At 51.3% G+C, this 21,948-nt stretch overlaps 1 protein-coding gene across 4 annotated transcripts in view; it reads left to right on the top strand.

Moving 5' to 3' along the window:
• The window catches only part of DNAJC6 (DnaJ heat shock protein family (Hsp40) member C6), a gene marked incomplete at its 5' end in the record, with an annotated part of 42,314 nt that overhangs the window by 6,599 nt on the left and 13,767 nt on the right, over positions 1-21,948 (top strand). For 2 of the 4 annotated variants that reach the window (XM_084211838.1, XM_084211839.1), the window contains 6 exons: positions 2,735-2,855; positions 14,425-14,575; positions 15,318-15,367; positions 15,464-15,612; positions 19,039-19,161; positions 21,112-21,245. In XM_084211838.1, coding sequence (XP_084067964.1) covers positions 2,843-2,855; positions 14,425-14,575; positions 15,318-15,367; positions 15,464-15,612; positions 19,039-19,161; positions 21,112-21,245 — 620 coding nt within the window. Of the gene's footprint in view, positions 1-2,674; positions 2,856-14,424; positions 14,576-15,317; positions 15,368-15,463; positions 15,613-19,038; positions 19,162-21,111; positions 21,246-21,948 lie in introns of those variants that run through there. The other 2 variants (XM_084211836.1, XM_084211837.1) reach the window with 2 other exon arrangements.

The following is a 21,948-nucleotide window of genomic DNA, read 5'->3' as shown; positions in this document are numbered from 1 at the left end:
CAAAGAGAGACTTTACCCAGGAGAGGCTGAAACCCAGACAGAGAAAAACAGCCAGAGGTTGGCAAATCAATTTTTCCCAAGGTCAGGAACGGGGAGAGTTTGTATCTCTTGAGGCTTGAGCAACACAAAATCCTCCTTAGCACGTCCTTAACACCTCCCCAGCCCTTGTGGCCCCTGCCAGCCTTGCCCCTCAGATCTGTCCCCAGCCACTGCTCAATAAATGAATATTTCTGAGGGGCTCATTCTCTTCCTTTTCAGCTTTGAAAGTCAAGTGCAATTTAAAGTTATTTGATTTTGGTTGGGTTTTATTGGTTGTTATGGCATTTTTTATACTGTAGTTCTCCAAGAACCAGAGAAACCTCGTGGCCCTGCTTTAGCCCAGCTTACAGGGGGAAGGGAGGGAGAGGAAAATATTATTTTGTATGTTCTTTTCAGCTAAACTTCTTGCTGGAAGAGTGCAGCTTCACCTGAACCCACAGGATTCCCTAATCCTTGAGTTTGTACAAGGGTGGGGCTTTGAGGTTGTTTCCTCCTCCCCTTCTGCCCCAAGATCCCCTGGAGTGGCTGCTCTGTCCCTTTGTGCTTGGCAGAATCCCCTTTTTGCAGCAGTGGGGGTGATTCCTCCATGATCCCCCAAAACCTCGGACAAGGAAAGGAATTAACAACAGATTCAACAAGGAGGAGCAATTTTGGTTTTCTTTCCCCCCCCCCAAAAAAAAAAGCTGAGGCAGGCAGACCTTGGCTGCTGGATGGAGGATGTGGAATTTTGTCCAGGCTGAGCCTCTGGAGCTGATGGCTGCAGGTGGACACCACAGGTGATGGGGTTTAGGCTCTGCAGGGTTTGTGTCGTGCCAGGTTTCCCCTCCACTTGTTTTGATGTGTTTGGGCTTTACCTGAGCAAGCAAAAGAAATGAAAATTCGCCTCCACCCCCACAAACTTCCCAGAGCACAGGAATTGTTTTATCCTAGACTGACCAGGAGAGGCTGACAGATGTGATCCCTTGTAAAGATCATGGGATCCTGGAATGGCTTGGGTTGGAAAGAACCTTCAAAACCACCTTGTTCCAACTCTCTGCCACGGGCAGGGACCCCTCCCACTAGCCCAGGTTGTTCAGAACACACAAAATGGCTCAGAAAATGTGTTTATTTTTAATTTTCTTAACCTGCTGCTGGTGGGTGCCAGGAGGGAGGGGCCCATCCCATCTCTGCTGGCCAGTGTTGCAATCCACGAATTGCTCCACACAGACCAAAGTATGGAGGGGGTAGAAAACACAACCCCAACCTTGAGTTCAAGCTGTTCCTGCTGCTGGCAGGGAGCTGCTCATGTCAGGTCAGGTCAGCTCATTTTTGGTTTGCTGCTTGTAAATCTGCCGGGGTTTTTCTGGGGAAGTTCTGGGTCACAGATGTACCTTGTCTGCTCTGTGCCATGAAATCTCAGGGGTTACATAAACAACAGCACATGACAAGGTAGGGCTGGACCAGATGTCTGCTGCCCCAGAGGAAATTTCAGCCAGGAAATTTCAGCCAGGTGCCAGTGATACCTCAAGGTTTGGGTGTTGCTACAGAAGTGGTTGGAATCAGAGAATCCCAGAATTATTTGGGTTGGGAGGGAACCTAGAGTTCATCCATGGCAGGGACACCTTCCTCCATCCCAGGTGGCTCCAAGCCCTGTCCAGCCTGGCCTTGCTTGTTGATGTCTGCTTTGAAACCAAGCTGGGCTAATTTTTAAGCAGAGAACTTTCCTTTCTGCAGGAGATCAAAGGCTCGTGCCTGTTTGTTAAGGCTTCCTTTTGCCTTTAGTTTTCCTTAAATTACAAAGAAATCCACTTAGAAGAGTTTAATAGCGCTCATTTCCTTTGGAGCATCCCCGGGTTCCTCTGTTCCGTGCAAAATGAAATTAGGATGCACAAGGCCTGAGAACTGCATCTGAGCAAGGCACAGCTCATCACTCGCTCAGGGCCACGCTCTGCTTGGTCCCGAGTCTGTTTTCCTGGGAACGGCTAAAAATAGACGGGTGACAACAACAAAAACGGCTTTAGCAGTCGGTGGCACCGCTGGGAGCCAGAGCAGCGGCGGGACAAGCCAGGTTCGGGATGCTGGCGCATCATCCCACCGGGATCGGCTCCTGGGGTCCCTCCGGGTCCCCGCCCACGCCCAGCCGGGCGTTCCCGCGGCCCGGGGATGCTCCCCAGGATTTCGGGGCTCGGTGCAGAAGCGCCGTGCCCCCCCTCCTCCCGCGGGCTGCAGAGCGGGCAGTGCCAGCCCCGGAGGCGGTGACCTTGGCAGGACCGCGCCTTTCCGCGCCGTGCCACCGACACCTCGGTGTCGCTCACGGCTGCCGGAGCCTCTCCCGGCCGCGCACGCAGCCCCGGGCCGGCGGGAGGAGAGGGATCCCTGCCGGAAGGCAGGGCCGGGAGAAGGAAACGGTGCGGAGGCAGCCCTTCGGGCCGGCAGCAGCCGCCGCCGGGCTCGCAGCACCGGGATGCTCCCGCCGCGTCCTCCCCGCCCGCTTCCGGCGGCTGCGGAGGGGCGGCCGCGCTGCGGGCCCGCCCTTCCCCTCCCCTCGGGGCGGCCGGAGCGCTCGCCGTGCCCTCCCTCCGTCCCTCCATCCCTCCTCCCTGCCTCCCTCCCTCCCGCCCGCGGCGCCGGAGCCGCTCGCCCGCCCGGCTCGCCCATGAGCCTGCTCGGGAGCTACCGGAAAAAGCCCGGCAGTGACGGCTATGAATCCTTGCAGCTCGTGGACAGCGGCGCTGAGCGCGGCGGGGCCGGCGCGGGGCCGGGCCGGAGCCCCGGGCGGCAGCAGCAGCAGCCGCAGCCCCGCGCCGACGGCGGCGGCAGCACCATGGACAGCTCAGGTACGGCGGGGCGGGGGCGGCCCTCGCCGGGAGGGCTCCGGGGCCGGGGGACGATAGCGGCCCTTTGTCCGGGCGCGCCGGGCTGCGGGGAGGCAGCGCCGCAGAGCGCTCGGGGCCGGCTCCCGATCCCCCCGCTCCGGGAGGTGAAGCGTGCGGAGCATGAGGGAAAATGGATGGAGCGCTCTGGGATCTTCCCCCCTCCCCACCGCGGGCTGCACGCCCAGAATTGTCCTGAGGTTTTTGGGTTTTTTTCCTCCCCCCCCACCCCGCTAAAAGGCACTCATCAAAGTGAGTTGGATTAATTCTGATGGATGATGTGCGGCGCGCACCATTTTTTTTTAATCAGGGAGTAAGGGAGCAGATGGTCTTTATGGCTGGTAATGGGATAGAGAGCTCTTCACCTCGAAAGGTTCGAATTTGCCTGGCTAACCAGGGGTGGGGAGAGTGGCCGTGCTTTGAAGGGACCCCTCTGGTGCTGGTTCCTTACCTGTGCCCACCTCCAGGAGCATCCACAGCCTCTGCAGGAACTTGTGGAGCTGCGAGGGGTGCAGGGAAACACCCTGAGTGTTTGGGAGGCACCACACTCATGGCCCCCCGCGACAGGGGGGCCTTGCAGCACGGAATCACAGAGTCATGGAATGGTTTGGATTGGAAGGACCTGAAATCCCATCCCATTCCAAACCTCTGCCCGGGCAGGGACACCTCCCACTGCCCCAGGCTGCTCCAGCCTGGCCTTGGGCACTGCCAGGGATCCAGGGGCAGCCACAGCTGCTCTGGGCACCTGTGCCAGGGCCTGCCCACCCTCCCAGGGAACAACTCCTTCTGTAAATCTGACCCAAATTTGCTCTCTTTCAGTTTGAACCCTTTACTGCTTGGCCCATCACTGTAATTCCCAAGGAAAACACCTGCAGTGTTGCAGGAAGGACAGGGCTGGGCCAGAGGCACCCCACAAGCACTTGAGACACAGCATCTCTTTTTACCCTGGTAACCTCTCTCTGAGGGAAAAACCCTAATGAGCCATGGCTGGGCTTGGGCAGGGAGAGCCTCATCTTTGATTTCCTCCCCATTTTTTCTGTTGTAACAAGAATCATAAAATCCCAGAATGGTTTGGGTTAAAGGGACCTTAAAGTGCCACCCCTGCCGTGGGCAGGGACACCTCCCACTGTCCCAGGTTGCTCCAGCCCTGTCCCACCTCCTTGAACGCTTTCACTCATGTTTTCCTCCTCCCCTTTGCCATCTGAATTTGCTTCCAAGTCTTCTTTTACGCTGCTGTTTGTTTTTCTCTAACTTCCTTTACTCCCAAACTTCAGAAACATCTCTGAATTTGCTGCTACAACATCTCTGCTGCAATTGCTCATAATCACAGGCTGTGCCAGCAGCTCCTTACTCACAGTGGGCTGCTGTGTTAGAGTGATTTGGGTCCTGGCAGCTGCTGGGATGGTGAGATGCTGCAGGCAGGTTAATGTCTATCATCAAGGCCATTGCCTGGATGAATTTCCTGCCAGGCCAGGGAGCAGAGGCAGAGGAGTAGTGGGAGGTGGTGGTGGCTCCCAGGCAGGTGTGGGGCTCCTCTCCAGCCTCATCCTGGGCTATCATTTGAGCGCAGCTCAATTTGGTTCTCTGGTTTTGCTGAGGAAAAAAAAAAAAAACCAAACAAACCAAAAAAATAAAACAAAACAAAACAAAGAAAAAACAGCCTGCTCATGGGCAGCCAGACAATGCCTTTATTTACAGGTTTTCTGCAATATTCAGCCATTTCCACTCTGCAGCTCCTCTGATTCTAGCCCAGAGCATTAAATTGTATTAATGGCCTCTACCAGTTTCCAGGATGTTCTTCCCAAACACATGGGCTGGATCAAGGGCTGGCTCTGGGATTTGGGAGCTGATTTTTAAGGGAGCTGTCTCAGCCAGAGTTTTCTCCTTTCAGTTCACTCTCCCTGCCTCAATTTTACAGGTGCTCTGAACAACACACCTGGCACCTGAGCAGCAAAAAAACCTCAGGTCTTTATGTGGCCCTTCAATTCTATTTATAAGATATTTTCTTACTAACCTCTTTATTTAATAAGGACTGTTTGGTGGTTGTTCCAAAACAAAATTTAAACATTTTCTGTGTTGCTTGTGATGCTCTGTTCCAAATCCAAACTCCACACTTGTATCTCTCTTGTTCATCTGAGCACTTCAGGCTGATAAATTCCTAATTTCGCCCAGCTCACTGCAAAGCCATTTTTCTTTGCCAACTATGAAATTACAGCAGCTTAAAGAACCAAATCCAGCCCTCAGGTGTGCTTGTGATTCCGAGTGATTTGGTGATTGAAGTTGCTCCTGAACTGGGGGATAGGATTTATCTTTCACACAGACTGCAGATGGATAACTGGGGACAAGGATTAGGGAGCAGTGTAAGACACAGACAGGAAAATGAGGTGCTTGGGATTTTGGCTTCATAGGAACAAGGAAAAAACACCACCCACCTTCTGTGCATTATTATTTTTTTTTTTTAAGAAGAGAAGATATTGGTATTATAAATATTTCAGACTCCTCCCAATGATGCCAAAGTTGAAACTCCCAAGGTGGGCAGTGGTTGAGAATAATTCAGTTGGGAAAAGAGATCTGAATCCCTCAGGAAGGAGAAGGGTGGGGGTAAAATCCATCTCAGGGAAAAGACTGTGCAGCTGGGTTTGGTGAGACAGGGGATCTCTGGTCTGTGGAATTCAGTGTCAGACCCTGAAGGTGAAATCCTTGAGGTGCCCCAGCCATATCCAAGCTTGTGATGTCCTTTTTTCTTTTTCCCCCTGATTTTCAGTGGTGGTTTCCTGTGGGGCAGTTGCTGTTTGCAGCGGAGGAGGGGAACGGTCTGGGTGGAGAACCCAGTGCCACCAGTGATGGGGGACACTGGGACACTGCTTTGTCTGTCTGGCAGGGTGATTGCTTGGGGAGCTGAGCAGAAAACCATGGAATCATTAGGTCTGGAAAAGTTCTCTCAGGTCATCCAATCCAACCATGCCAAGGCCAGCACTGCCCCACATCCCCAAGTGCCACATCCACAGGGATTTTAAACCCCTCCAGGGATGGGCACTCCAACCCTCCCTGGGCAGTTCCAGTGCCTGACCCCCTTTCCATGGGGAAATTCCTGCTGTGCCCACCCTGAGCTGCCCTGGCCCAGCCTGGGGCCGTTCCCTCTGCTCCTGTCCCTGTTCCCTGGAGCACAGCCCGACCCCCCGGCTGTCCCCTCCTGGCAGGAGCTGTGCAGAGCCACAAGGGCCCCCTGAGCCTCCTTTGCTCCAGCCTGAGCCCCTGCCCAGCTCCCTCAGCTGCTCCAGACCCTTCCCAGCCCCTTTCCTTTCCCTGGACATGCTCCAGCCCCTCCATGTCCTTGTCCTAAAAGTGCCCCAGCACAGGGGGACTGGGACAGGCACTGCCCTGCTCCTGCTGCCACAGCTCTGCTGCAGCTCAAGACCATTTCCAGTGAAGTTAAAAAGCTAAACAATCAAACCTTTCTCTTCTTTCCCTTCATATTGGATTTCTTCTGCACCTGGGCACAGGAAAATGCCCTTTGCTCTGTGGAATATCTGTGTGTGGGTCACCAGGGAGCAATTGCACAGGTTGGATGGGTGAGGATTTCTGCTGAAGGCAAAGCACTGGCACTTCTGGGGCAAATTGCTGCTGGTTTCACTAACAGGGCTGTGTTTGTGTCACCAACTCCCCTGAGCTGAGGAACTGGGCTCCTGTTTGGTTTTTCTATTAATTTCCTTAGACTAATGCAAAGTACTAGATCTTCAAGCATCCCTTCCTAATGCAGATTTGCAGCCTCACAAACACCTTCTGCAAGGAAAATAATCAGTGGCTGCAGCTTTGCTCCAACTCCCAAGTGCTTCTGATTATTGGCTCAGTTTTGCTTTTTTTTTTTTGGACTGGTGTTTGTCAGAGTGAAAAGAAGCAAAAGCACAGGGTTGCTGCTGGAAGGCAGGAGTTCCTCATGGATGACAGGGGGCTGGCACAGAGGGGTCAGCTGAGTCCTGAACAGAATCCTGGAATGGTTTGGGATGGAAAGGACCTTAAAGCTCATCCAGTGCCACCCCTGTCATGGCAGGGACACCTTCTACTGTCCCAGGCTGCTCCAAGCCCCATCCAACCTTGTCTTGGACACTTCCAACTTCTCTGGGCACTGTGTGCCAGGGCCTGCCCACCTCCCAGGGAACAATTCCCAATTCCCAAACCCCCATCCAGCCCTGCCCTCTGGCAGTGGGAGCCATTCCCTGTGTCCTGTCCCTCCATCCTTGTCCCCAGTCCCTCTGCAGCTCTCCTGGAGCCCCTTCAGGCCCTGCCAGGGGCTCTGAGCTCTCCCTGGATCCTTCTCCTCTCCAGGTGAGCACCCCCAGCTCTCCCTGGATCCTTCTCCTCTCCAGGTGAGCACCCCCAGCTCTCCCAGCCTGGCTCCAGAGAGGCTCCAGGGGCTCCTCTGGACCATCCCAAGCACAGGGATGGGAGATCTGTGTGCTGGGAAATTCTGTGGAATGCTGCAGGATCACAGCACACAACTCCAGTGGGGTCTCTGTGCTCCTGTTGTTCCTCCAAAGTTCCCCCAAGTTGGGATGGAGGTTTGGAAATGGATGAGGGGAGGTTCAAAGAGAGACCTGAGCTGAACCTCACAGGACACAAAACACCACGAGTTAAAAATGCAGATTCCAAGAAAGGCATCTACCCAGAGCTGCTTCAGTCTCTTCCTTTTTAAGTTGCTGCAAGTGCTCTCAAGATGAGAACCAGGCAGAATTTTGAAGAAGCCAATTTATTTGGGTTTTTGCTGTGGCATTCAATTCTGCTTTCTTAGCAGCTGGCTGAGCATTGAAAGAAGAGGTTCTAGGAAATAAGATGCAAAAGTAACAGCAAGGATAGTTGTTATGGAAGAAAAAAAACCCTTTCTGTGCTGTTCTGTGGTGTTTATAATCCAGATAAGATAGAAAAGAGCTTTTAAAGAGTTGGGGCATGGACTTGCTTGTGCTCTGTGCTTCCTCAGGCAGAGTAACCACGAAGAAAAAGCCTCTGAAAGAAACTGCAAGGGGTGAATTTGAGATTCCTTGAGCTGTTTTACACTTGCAAACATAATGTCTTGTGCTCTGGTGATTCCTTGTCTCTGAGTCAGAAGAGAGACATCTCCATGTCACTGGCACGGGGACAAAGGCCTGGCCTGACAATGTTGTCCTGTGTTCCCCCCGCGCCGCCTTTTCCAGCGGGGAGGTTCTGTTTAAGGGCTCCTTTGTTTGCTTGGTGTGTTTTGGACACTCAAACGATTGGGTGTTGTCTTTTCTCAGTTGTTTTGACAGGGGGGAGAAGCAGAGAGATGTCCATCAGCTCCGAAGACAATTTCATGCTCCAGCCTGGTGGCTCGCTGTCGGGCCTGGCTGAAGATGAGTTTCAGGAGGGGAAATTTTTAATGAATTAAACAAATCTAGAAGTGCTGGGTGGTCATCCCCATCTCCCCTCTCAATACTCTGCTAAAACAACACAGAGCAAAACCCCCTCTTTGTGGAAATCCTCCACGTTTTTGGTGCCAGCTGCACTCCTCAGTTTCCATTTCTGGAGCAAAAGCAGAAAGAGCAAACCTTAATTCTTCAGCTTTCCAAGAAGTTTACATGTAAGCAGCCTCAAAGGAACCTTTGGATAAAAAGCCTTGGGCTCATGCAATGTCAGTTCTGGAATTTTATTCCAGCAAAGCACAAAAAGAGGTTCTTGAGATCTCTACCCCAAAGTTTGCTGCCAGAGGCTCCGAGTGCTTCCCACAGGAGGTTGGGGACCCTTTGCTGCCCAACAGAAACACAGGATTATGGAATTGCTCAGGTTGGAAAAGCCCTCTCAGACCATCTTTTAAATGGTTTTTTGACTCCTTCCAGGGAGGTCTCCTGCCAGGGCTGGGCAACACTTCTGGGGAAGAAATTTTCCCAATATCCAACCTAAACCTCCCCTGTTCTGAGGCATTTTCCATCTCTTCCAGTTAAAAGGCTGGGATGGGGCAGTACCAGGGAACTGCTGGGGAGCTGCAGTCAAAAAAACCAAACAACCTCATCAGCAACAACTCCCTGCTCAGCTGAATAAATTACTGAAGATGTCTTGGTGCTGGGGATGCTTCTGTGCCTCATGATCGTCTGCTTAGGAGAGAAATATTCTGGTTTTACCCTTGGATGAGGGTCTGAAGGGACAGGAGAAGAGGGAATATCTGGAAAATCCCAGAGGGAAGGGTTGGGTGGATATTGGGAAGGAATTCCTGGCTGGGAGGGTGGGCAGGCCCTGGCACAGGGTGCCCAGAGCAGCTGGGGCTGCCCCTGGATCCCTGGCAGTGCCCCAGGATCCCAGGATGGGGTTTGGAGCAGCCTGGGACAGTGGGAGTGTCAGCATGAGGGAAACCTGGGCTTGGGGGTCTCAGCACTGGTTTTATCAAATGAGCAGAGCCTCTTCTGCTCTGCACATGCTTTGCTGCTTATTTTTATGGAATAACACTTTCAGTGTGCTCAGCCTCATAGGGAACCTAACTCTACCAGGAATCTGGGACACTGGAGGAGGAGGAGGAGACAGATGGGACTGGTAGGAAAAAATTAGGTAAAAAATTATCAGTGTTTGGGGTTTGTGTGAGTCTGAGGAACTTCCCAAGTAATTTCTGCAGGTTTTCCCTGTGAATGTCCCTTCATCACTGTTTTAGTTGCCTCTGTTGGTGGTGATTTCTCTCCCAAACCATCACCCAGTGACTGTTGAAAGGTTGATGTAATTCTGGCACTTGGGCTGTGTCTGATCCGAGACAGGATGCAAGTGCCCATAACAGCATCCATGGTTTAGTCTTGGCTTAAATGTGGTAAAGCTCAGCTGTGCACATGAAGGATGTGTGCTGGAAGGAAGGTTTGGGTTTCAAGATGTGATTTTGTGCCCTTAAAACACAGAACCAGAGAATCAATCACAGATGGTTTGGGCTGGGAGGGATTTTGAAGCCCCTCTCAATCCAAGCCCACATTCCACCACTCCAGGTTGTTCCAAGCCCAGCTGGCAGGTGAAGCCCTCAGATCTCTGAGATTGGTTTGGTAACATCTCAGATATTGATATTGATATTGATATTGATATTGATATTGATATTGATGTTGATATTGATATCTCAGATATTGATACTGGGTGCAGAGGAGCCACTGCCCAGAGATTTGCTTTTAGGAGCTCCTGCCACCCTTCCCTGGCCAGGGGAGGTGAAACTCCTCTTTGCAATCCTCTGGAAGATGGACTGTGGGGAACAGCAGGAGCTGGGGATGCTGAGGGCACCCAGGGGTGTGGATTCTCTGCTCTGCACCCAACACCCCTCCAGCCACCCTTTAAAGGATGCTCCAACCCTGCTGTAGCAGGAATTTCTGCTCCAGGGCTGCTCCTCCTCCCCTGCAGACCCTCCCAGGAGTGGAAATCATGTCAGTGGGATGTGGAGTTGTAGCAGCCTGGCTTTGCTCCCTGCAGGCTGGTGGGAAAGCACGTCCCACACGAGGCAGGCTTTGCTGGGAGAGCTGGCTGGGGGAGGAACGTGAGCTCTGCTGCCTGCTGGGGGGGAGAGGCACAAAAAGCAGCTTTTTTTTTTTTGCTGAGTGTTCCTTAAAAACAATCCAGGCTTTGTTGCTGAAGCCACAACAACAGTGGCTTGACTCCTTTCAGGGCAGGGAACTTTAAAAGGGCTGTTTCTGCCCCAGCACAGGGCAGCCTCCACCTTTATCTTAGGGGATAAAACAAGCAAAACCCTTTATTTCCCCTGGAAATACCTTGTGGGGAGGGAGAAGGCTGCAACAAGCAGAAAAAACCATCTAGAAATGGGGAATTTGGGACACAAACACAGGAACAAACAAAATTTTTCCCATTGTAGTGCCAGGCTCTTGTGGTACCATTGGAAGAGAATTCAGAGGAGATTTAAAACTCCCAAACCTCTTTTTTTGGGAAGGTGGGAGATGAAGCTTTAGTGGTTTTCTGTGTGGAATGGGGAGCTGGAATGAGATGGCCTTTCAGATCCCAAACCATTCTGTGATTCCATGATGAGGAACAGGGAATATTTAGATCCTTCCTCACTCCACCTCTAACAAAAGCACAGGCAGCAGCTCCCTGAGCAAAAATAACCCCCCTCATTTGACACTGAAGGTATTGTTACACAAAATCCAGGCAGGCTGAGGGAAACCTGCTTCCTTTCCTGTGGTTTCATGTCTGCTTTTTGTCTGCCCTTTCCAGGCAAAAAGGGTCTGTTCACTCCTGCTAAGTGACCTGGGAAAGGCAGCACTTCTCTGCTGAGCCTCAATTTCCAGGCATCTTCCTTGCACCTCCCCTCTCTGAGGCTCAGAGTTGCTTCATCAGCACAAATACCCCGAGTGACAGAGGCTGAAATGCCTGGTGAATGTTGGCTGCCTCCCCCTGGGCTCTCAGGAGAGCTGGAATTCAGGCCTATTCTTGGGGGGGGGCTCCTGCCTTGTCTGGGGGGCTGCTCAGGGGCCTCCCCAGGCAGACAGGACCTCCAGCAGTGCAGATTTTGCAGGGAAAGATTCCAAATCTGGAATTCCAGCAGCGAGCACCTCCCTCAGCTGGTGGCAGGATGTGACCCTCTGCTGCTGGTCACTCTGGGGCACCTCTGGCTGCAGGTGCCAAATGTCCCCATCACTCCAGGTCACACCTGTTCCACTCTCCCATTTCTGCCCAAACCCCCACACTGACAGCAGGATTGGCCTGAAAGTGTTTGGTGTTTGAGAATAAACACAAACACTGCTCTGGCACTGCAGGGGACAGCAGGAGGGGGGATTTCCCTTCTGGATTTGTGGTTTCTTTCCCTTGCCCTGGGTAGGAATGAGTTCCCTGGCCTGGCTAATCTGGACATTGATGGTTTTTGCCATGCTCAGCTACTCCAGTACTGAGCACATCCCTCTGAGCTCCCCTGGATCACTGTTCTCTTCCAAAGCTCTCTCTGCCTTGGGAGGAGTTCTCCTGCACATCCATCTCCTGATCCTCTGTGAAATTAGCACTTAAGTGCTTTAATTGGGATTTGCCCACTCTCCAGCTCCTGTCCTGTCCAACACCAGGCTGGTGCTGTCAGCAGGGGCTCCCTCAGCTGAACTCTCCCTGCTGAGGGTGGGCCATGGCAGGAAGGCTCCCACATGGCATATTTCAGCTTTGGAAGGAGGTTGCTGCTCTATTTGGTATTTCCTCATCACTCTGCAGCTCCTGAAAGGTGCCTGTGCTCAGCTGGGCTGGGCTCTGTCTCCAGCAGCACTGACACAACCAGAGCACACAGCCTGAGCTGCACCAAGGGAAATACAGGCTGGATTGCAGGGAAAAGTTTTTTACAGCAAGGGGGATAAAGTTCTGGGATGGTGTTTAACAAAGCCTGGATGTGGCACTGGGTGCCATGGGATAGTTGAGATGTTAGGGCTGGGTTGGACTTGATGACCTTGAAGATCTCTTCCAATTCTGGAACTCTGGTGATTCTGGGATTTTGGGATTGGTGACTGTTGGAGGTTTATTCTGAACACAGAATGGTCCAGCCTGGCCTTGGGCACTGCCAGGGATCCAGGGGCAGCCCCAGCTGCTCTGGGAATTCTATTCCAGGGCCTGCCCACCCTCCCAGGGAACAATTCCTTCCAATATCCCATCTATCCCTGCCCTGTGGCAGTGGGAGCCATTTCTCCCTCAGCTATCCTTTTTGATTCTCTGCTTTAGGGGACACAGGAAACTTGGAATTGATTCCTGCTGCTTCTCCTGGAAATACAGTGAAAGTCTCCTTCACTCTGTTTCTCCTCTTCTCTCCACTTTCTAAATCTTCAGATTGATTTCTAAAGAAATTTTTAAGTTTTCCATACTCAGAGCCCTTCTGTTGCTCTCCTACAGCATTCCCAGCTGCAAGAATTTGCCCAGTGCTGTTGAACCTCTGATCCTTTGTCCCCTTTTCCCTGTTCCAAGTTACCACTTTTCTGCCTTGCTTTCCTTTAAAAGCTGACCTGCAGAACTAAAAGCCCTTTTTGAACATCTCCTCCTTCCAGCCCTGGCTCTTCCAGCACAGAATAACATGAAAACAAACTTTCTGAGGGGAGATCAAACACAGATTCCATGCTTGGAAGCCAACAAGCTTCTTTGATTTTTTCCTTTCTCTTTTTTTTTTTTTCAAATCATACTCAGAGGAAGTTTGGCAAAAGCAATATAGAAATATTCCTGTGCCTTGAGGAGCCATCTTCTGTTCTAAAGCAGAGTGTAGAGGAGAGGTGGCCTCGAATTTTACCAGTCTAGGACCTGGATCAGGTGCTGTGGATCAGAGCAGCATCACCTTCCCAATGGAATCTCCAGTTTCAGGATTTATGGGTGGCTCACCATGGGTGAGGCTGCCTGACAGCAATTAAATAATGATTTTATGCCAGAATTGTAGAACAGTTAGAGTTGGACAGCCTTCAGTCAGCTGGGAGGGTGGCCCTGTGAGGGATGTCCCAGGGGTGGGGAGAGTTTTTCTCACTCCTGAGGAGGTGGTTCTTGGCTGTGATAAACAAATCAGCCAGGTTGGGTTGGGTTGGAGGTGAGGGAGCTTCAAGCCACAGAATGGCTTTGGTTGGAAGGGACCTTGAAGATCCCAGAATCCCAGAGTTAATTAGGTTGGAAAGCGCTCCCAGAGCAGAGGCCAAACTGTGCCTGATGCCCACCTTGGCACTCAGGAATTCCTTGGGCACCTCCAGGGATGGGCACTCCAACCCTCCCTGGGCAGTTCCAGTGCCTGAGCCCCTTTCCATGGGGAAATTCCTGCTGTGCCCACCCTGAGCTCCCCTGGCCCCTCCTGTCCCTGTTCCCTGGAGCACAGCCCGACCCCCCGGCTGTCCCCTCCTGGCAGGAGCTGTGCAGAGCCACAAGGGCCCCCTGAGCCTCCTTTGCTCCAGCCTGAGCCCCTGCCCAGCTCCCTCAGCCCCTCCTGGGGCTCCAGACCCTTCCCAGCCCTTTTCCCTTCCCTGGACACGCTCCAGCCCCTCAGGGTCAGTTTTGTCCTGAGGGACCCAAACTGGGCACAGCCCTGGAGGTTTTCCCTCCCCAGAGCCCAGCACAGGGGGACAATCCCTTCCCTGCTCCTGCTGCCACCCAATGCCTGCCACAGCCCAGGTGCCACTGGCCTCTTGGCCACCTGGGCACACCTGGCTGATGTTCAGATCACCCAGTTCCAGCCCCAGTTTAGATCTTTTACCCTGTTGTCCTCCCTGTGCTGAACACTCAACCTGCACACAGTGCTGGGAGCTCTGAGCCCAGCTGGCAGCAAGGAGCCATCCCTCATCCCTTGGAGGAGGAAAACCACTTTTCCTCATGCCTGACACACAGCAGCTCATGGGCACCTGTGTGGTGTGCACAGAGCAGAGGGGTCGTTGGGGTTTGTTCAAACCAGTGACGTTGGCTTTGGTTTTGTTGTGTTGTAATTTTTGGTTTTGTTGTGTTGTAATTTTTGGTTTTGTTGTGTTGTAATTTTTGGTTTTGCTGTGTTGTAATTTTTGGTTTTGCTGTGTTGTAATTTTTGGTTTTGTTGTGTTGTAATTTTTGGTTTTTTGCTGTGTTGAAGGTGCCTCGTCACCAGACATGGAGTCCAGCTATGGGGGAGGCCTGCTGGACATGGTGAAGGGAGGAGCAGGGAGGCTCTTCAGCAACCTGAAGGACAACCTGAAGGACACCCTGAAGGACACCTCCTCCAAGGTCATGCAGTCTGTGGCCAGGTACAGTGCACCTGGAGCAGGAAAAACCAGGAGCTGCTGGTCCCACTGAACGAGCACAGCACAGCTCGCAGGGATTGAGGAAAGAGGGGAAAATCCCAAATAATTTCTTTGGCTCTGTCTCATAATTGGGGTTTGGCTGGGGAAAACCCAAGTGAAACCATGTAAGCTTCCTAGTGAGCATCAGCACCCTGAAATCTGGGAAATGCCTGTGGAAGTGGAGCACCTGGTCTCCAGCTCCTGCAGAATTCCCCTTGGGATCCTTCCAGTGAACCGCCACTTGAATATTTATTTTGTCACTGGTGTTGACTGTTGATTTTATCTCTGCTGTGCTTGCTGATGTTCCCAGCCCTAAATCCACCTTGGAATGGAAGAGAGGCTGAGGTGACTTTGCTTTGGGGACTCTCCTGCTGTTGTCCACCTCCAAGGGATTGAGGGCTACAAGAAATTAAGGAAATTTAATGCAAGACCCCAAAGGGCTTGAGGGATCTGCAAAGTGCAAACTGCTGGAGATTTCTCCTGGAAACTGGCACTAAAAATTAATGACAAAAGGGAAAAGGGACCTTTCTTGCAGGTTTTGTATCCAGTTAATTGCATGTGGAGAGGGGGAGGCTGGGTCATTGTCTGCATCTCAAGAATTAATTCTAAGATGAATTTTCCTTGTGTGATAAGTAGATTTTTCTGGGCAAACACTCCTAATGTGCTGCTGAAGTGCCTAAATTCTGTCCCCTGCTTTGTCTCTTAGTTACACCAAGGGAGAGCTGGATATTTCCTACATTACCTCAAGGATCATAGGTAAGCACTGCTCCCTGGAGAAAAACACACCCTGCAGCAGCCCCCAGCCCAGAATTCCATCCCCCCCACTGATGCTGGCCTCTCCTTGTTTGCCAGTGATGTCTTTTCCTGCTGAGGGCGTGGAGCTGGGATTCAGGAACCACATTGAGGATGTCAGGACGTTCCTGGACTCCAGGCACCCCGACCACTACACCGTGTTCAACTTGTCACCCAAATATTATCGCAGTGCCAAGTTCCACAACAGGGTGAGTGCCTTCCATGGGGCAGAGCCTCAGGGAAAGGGCAGCAGCTCCTGCTGGACCCAGAGTTTGAGGGGATTTAGGAGTCAGAGGTGGTTTTGCTGCTGGGGTGGGTTTGGGAATTTTAGCTGGGAGCACAGGGATGAAAGAGCTGGAAAGTTCAGGGATGATGTTCGTGTGAGGAGCCTGGGAGAGTGAAAGGCATTGCATGGAGTGGCTGCAGAGAAATAAAGAATAAACCTGAGTTTCTTCTGCTCCTACAGAGTGTTGGAGCTGCTGCAGGAAAGAATAAAATGAAAAGCCTTTAGAAGAAATTACCAATAGAAGGAGGGAGATGATTTTCTTGCACTTGGGCTTTAATCAAGCAGCAAAGCTTGGGATGGAAACGGGATCTGAGGGGCATTTTGGCTCTTGTGACTTTAAAAAGCCACCTGCACTGCCTGGCCCAGTTTCCCTCTCAAAAAGCAGAGCAGCATCAGGAGCACTGCAAGGCTCTGCTTCATTAATGGCTTTTAGAGGAAACCTCTATGAAGGGCTGCTGCTGAAATGCAAGATTAGATTTAATCTTTCTGAAAACTTCCTGTTCTTTCCCTCTCCCACAAGGGAGTGCTGTGTTTTGGGGTTGTGTTCTGTTTTTTTTAAATTTCTATCTTTTTGGTGCCTTCAACCCAAAAGGCAGGCTTAACTCTCAGTCAGGGTAAATGAATCTAATCTAAGGCTAATTTAGTTTTAATTTGAGGTGTAGCTGAATTTATCTTCAGTAATTCTGATCACCAGCAACCACTCACTGACACTTAAAGCAAATTTCTCTGTGGCCATCAGTAACCAGACTTCAAACACGAGTAAATGAACAGGGAAGACTAATTAAGAGATATTAAGAGCTTAGAATCTTCAGTCCTGATTGATTTTGGTGCACCACTGATGCTGTTTGTGGGTGGAGAAAAATTTATCTACTTCTGAAAGCCCAGCATTAAAGATCTATTGCTGTGTGAGCTGGCCATAATTCCTGAATCCCTGGAATTATCTCCCACCCTGCCCAACACTTTAGCAAGTGACTTTTAATGTCACCCTCAAAGGACAGCTCAGTGCTTTGGAGCCATTGCCTTGACTGACACAGGAAGAAAATAAAATGATCTTTTAGTAAAATATTGTGTTTTCAGTTTATGGCCTGGGAAGCTCTGATTCCAAGCATTTTTCATGAGAAAGAAGTGTGAACAACACAATACAAGAAATAATTACCAGGCTGAGCTTTGTATAAAAATACTGAAGGGCTCTCAAGGAGGTGAAAGCCCAGTGAGTTTTCTGCTGGGGTGAGGATGTCAGCTGAGCTGCACTAAGATACACACTGGTTCTTTGACAGGAAAAGCTTTTCAGTTCCTGCTTTCTTTAAGACTTTCTGCTCCTAGGATCCAAGTGGGTCACTGTGCTGTGTGGTGGCACAGGAGGGAGGTGAATTTGTGAATTTGTGTCCTGCTGGGCCATTTCCCTGCCTAGGTGTGGCTAAGGGGGTCAGCAAGGCCCAGGTGCCCAGTCTGCCAAGGAGGAGAGGGCACTGGGAGGGGGGTGAGCCACTGGGAAAGGTTTTCCCCAGACCTGGAAGGGTTCAAGGATACAGCTAGGAGCACCCTGGGATAGTGGAAGGCAGCAGGGCTTGAACAAGATGATCTTCAGGGTGTCTTCCACCCAAACCAGGGTGTGACTCTGAGCAGAGACCTGGCTGGGCTCCCTTGTCCCCTCTGTGTCCCCAAGAGGAAAGGAGAGGAGAGCAAGAACTCAAATCTGGCATGAAACAAACCCAAACCTCACAGCCCCTCGTGGGTCACGTTCCTGGCAGTTGCTGCCCTGTTGCTAAAATCAAACAAGTGCTGAGTGCTTATTCCCAGAGCTGGAGAATTCCAGTTGCTTTTCCCTAAGGTTGTCTGTGCTGAGTGCTGGTGAGGTTCTGTTTGATAGAAACACCAAGCACACATTTAATTTCCTAATTGTGAACCATCAGGCAGATGTGTAATTAGAGGCAATGTAAATATGTAATTATGGACTGGTGGGAAATGTACATTATTTACTAGAGAAGTGATAATGGCTTTTCCAGATGCTTGGCAGGGAGGTCTGCTCTGAGGATTGTCAGTGGAAGGGTCACTGTAGGAATCCTAACAGGGAAAATCAAAGATGGACAACAGAAGGAATGAAAGAAACTCTGGAGACAGGAGAAGGTGGAGAGGGTAAATAGGGAATGGTCACTCCCTGCTCCCCAAACTTTGAGCACTGCTTGATCTGTTCAGTGGCTTCTACAACACAAAGCCACATCTGGATATTCTGGAGGCCAAAACTTTCAGAGATCTAAAAAGCAATCAAATAAATATGCAACTTGCTGTGAGACAAAAGTGGAATTTGCCAGCTTGGCCTGGCCCTGCATCCCCTGGGAGCCTTTGGGATCCTTGCTAGACACGGCACAGCCTGGCAGGGCTCTGGTTGGAGTCTGGGTTCCTGTTTCTGCTCCAAGATGTTGTGCAGGTGTCAGACAGAACCTGCAGTGCAAGTTTTATAAAACCTGGAGCATTTCCTTCCTCTGAGAGATGAACAGTTCTGGGGATCATGTGGCTGTTTAAGAACATCTGGGCAAATCATCTCCTTCCTTCCCCGTTCCCATTGAGCAGCAGCCAAATGTCAGCTGAGAGAGAGAGAGAACCAATTCTTCAGCTGAGGACAAGCCTCAGGACATTCCTCCTTTAAATTTCTTCTGGCCAGAAATGCCTTTTAAAAAAGAGAGATTTCCATTAAAACCAGATGAAAGGTAGATGTCTGTTGAGGGCTATTTGATGTGCTGCTTGGGACTGCAAGGACTGACTCAGAACCAGCACGCTGAGGAACAGGAACCACACAGACTTTAAGATTTGTGGGGTTTCAGCTCTAAGGAGCCATTCATTTCTCTGGCTCATACATTAACATACTTAGATAGGATTTTGTATTTTTTGAACAGAACTTTCCCTTTCATCAGTTTAATATCTGTCACACAGGGCTTGGAGATCCTGTGCCAGAGAAGGATTCAGAACAACAGATGCTCAGTGCCCTGTGCAAATCAGAGCAGTTTTTAGAGACACGTTGTACAAAGGCTTTAGAAATCAAGGCGAGACTGGAGCATTCTAAAAGAGCCCCTCCAGATAATCTGATGTGAAATGTAAATTTTGAAAAATGTGCAGTCAGGAACAACACATCAGCCCAATGTCATTCCATTGAGAAAGCTTTTTTGTCTGCCTCCTCATAACCCACGGGAGGCACAGCACGGAGTCACGCACGAGGAGAGGTGGAGTAGGACTCCAGCACAAAACTCCGGGTTGTAAAGGACAAGTAGGTGTCTTGGCAGGGAGAATCAGCAGAGCAGGGCTTGGTCAGTGCTCCCACAAAGCTGTTCCTGTGGTGCTGCCATCCCTGCAGGTGTCTGAGTGCAGCTGGCCCGTCCGGCAGGCGCCCAGCCTGCACAACCTCTACGCTGTCTGCAAGAACATGCACAACTGGCTGCAGCAGAACCCCAAAAACGTCTGTGTCATCCACTGCATGGTGAGTGCACCCACAGCAGCCAGCCACAGCTGGGCACTGCCAGCTCACACTGCTCCTGGAGAGTCTGCAGGCTGGGGACAGGATGGGGACAGGCTGGGGACAGGATGGGGACAGCTCCTGAAAGAGGAGGGATGGGGTGGGATGGGATGGGATGGATGGGATGGGATTGACCCAGAGTAAAGGACATCATCACTCAAAGCTCAGCTGGAAGAGAATCACTGAATGAGAAACAGGAATGCAAAGCAAGAGAGGTCAAAGTCATTCTCTAGGAGGAAGGTTTGAATTTCACCCAAGAGCTGCCAGCTTGCTGTGACTTGGCCAGGGTGCCCAGAGCAGCTGGGGCTGCCCCTGGATCCCTGGAAGTGCCCAAGGCCAGGCTGGACAGGGCTTGGAGCAGCCTGGGACAGAGGAAGGTGTCCCTGCCCATAGCAGGGGGTGGCACTGGAGGGGCTTTAAGGTTCCTCCCAACACAGACCATTCTGTGATTTGCATTTTAATCTAAGTAGTCACAGGAGAAAATGCAGCCTTTGGACTGAAGGGGGCTGGGAAATGGGCAGAAAACACAGAGCTGGGAATTCTGTCGAGCTGTGAAATGGAGACTGTTGAAGTCTCCTGCCATCAGGAGAGGTCAGGCCTGGCTGAAGGAAGCCCCCAGAGGGATTACTCAGCACTGGGCAATGCTTCACTCTGTGAGGGTGGTGTGATCCTGGATCACTCCTCATTTACTCCATCCAACCTTTCCCGTTGACAGCAGTGCCCCAAAGCAGAGTTCTGCTTTGCTCCTGGAGCCTAAATTAAACCAGGAGGCTGTCAGCCCTGATCAGCAGAAACTGGGAGGAGTGGAGGAAATGACTGATCCCAAATTGCACAGAGCTCCCATGTGAGCCTGGCATTTCTGCCTCTCACAGCACAGCCAGCAGCTCCAGGATGTAAATTCCCTTCAGACAGAGAAGGATGCACTTGATGGCTCCAATCCTGGAAATCCAACTCAAAAATCCACTTCCTTTTCTGTCCTTTGAGCAATGGATATCAGGATAATGTGATAAAGGACAGGGAGTCCTTTCCAACACTTTCTAACAAGGCTGCAGAAACCCACTTAGTTTAGATGAACCTGAGAGATCTTGCCAGAAATAACTGGCAGGGGCTAAACTTGGAAAAAAGCAAACAGCCTGTTCATGTCAGCAGGTTCTTGGGGTCTGGATCAGCTCCAGTACAAAAAAATCCTACAGAAAAGGGCTGGAATGCCTAAAAGGTGCCTGAAAAAACCAATTGCAAGGAGCAAGAGTGGTGAGGCCTTGAGGAGTTGTGGATTCCCCATCCCTGGAAGTGTTCAAAGGAGTTTGGAGCAGCTAGGGACAGTGCAAGGTGTATATCAGGAACCCAGGGCACTGGGAATGCATTGATTTCCTCCTGCTCGATCTATCAGTGTGACTCAGCAAACTTTCCCCCATAATCACCTTAAAAAAAACCATCAGGAGCACTCAGAGCTGTGGAGGTGTTTGGGTGAGGGAGCCAGGGGCTGAATTTTTTGTTGGTTTATCCTTTTCCAGGATAAATTTCTGCTAGAGGACTCCCTGCAGCTGTAGGATCGGTGCACTCTGACCCCTGTGGTCACTTCCAAGCCTATGTTTGAAATAATTATAGAATTACAGCTAGGGAGCAGCCACGAAACACTGACATTTGCAGCCAAAATGTTCCTGTGGGCTTTCCAAACAAGTGTAAACCACCCTCAGCTTTGGCTGCTCCCTGGATTTTATCTTAGCTTTGATTGCTCAAAGTCCTGGGCGTTGAACAAATGACACAGAACTCAAAATTGGTCATCACCTTGGGGTCTCAATCTAGTTTTTCTGGATAAATTATATTTTGTGATTTCAGGAGGAGTGGAGAGCTGGAATTTAAAGGATCTTTCTGGTACTCACATTTTTTCCTCTCTGCCCTCTTCCTTGCCAGGATGGCCGTGCAGCCTCAGCAGTTCTGGTCAGTGCAATGTTCTGCTTCTGTCACCTCTTCTCTCATCCTGGCCCTGCTGTGCAGCTGCTGAACACAAAGAGACCTGGAATTGTACTGTGGCCATCTCACAGGAGGTACAGTACCCTGGCTCAGCACTGTGAGCTCCATCCCTCCTGCTCAAAGCTGCCCAAAGACCTGGCAGGTGTGCCTTGGCCCCTAGGCTCAGCCAGGTGTCCAGATCCCACAGTGTTCCTCAGAGATGAGCAGGGATCAGGTGCTGGAACAGCTTGCCCAGAGCAGCTGTGGGATTTCTTTCCTTGGAGATCCCTTGGGTGGGGTCTCACCCCCAGCCCAAAACCAGGTTCTGAGATAGAGCTGTGAAGCTGCTCCTGCTCTGAGCAGAGAGCAGGTGACCTTCAGATCTCCCAACTCAAATGATTCCTTTATTTGAGATGTCTCTGCTCACTGCAGAGGGTGTGATTGGATCACTGCTAAAGGTCCTTCCAACCCAACCAGCCCATGCTGAACCTGTGCTTAGCAGGGCCCTGGAGAATCCCTCTCCTGTGCCAGCTGCATCCTTACAGGAACAGCACTGCAAGTGCAGCTCTGTGCCAGCTGCACCTTACAGGAACAGCACTGCAAGTGCAGCTCTGTGCCAGCTGCATCCTTACAGGAACAGCACTGCAAGTGCAGCTCTGTGCCAGCTGCACCCTTACAGGAACAGCACTGCACTTACAGGTTCTGTGCCAGCTGCACCTTACAGGAACAGCACTGCAAGTGCAGCTCTGTGCCAGCTGCATCCTTACAGGAACAGCACTGCAAGTGCAGCTCTGTGCC

This window comes from Fringilla coelebs (genome assembly GCF_963513975.1).
Source record: "Fringilla coelebs genome assembly, chromosome: 9".
Taxonomy (NCBI): domain Eukaryota; kingdom Metazoa; phylum Chordata; class Aves; order Passeriformes; family Fringillidae; genus Fringilla; species Fringilla coelebs.
This window is presented reverse-complemented; position numbering and strand designations above follow the sequence as displayed.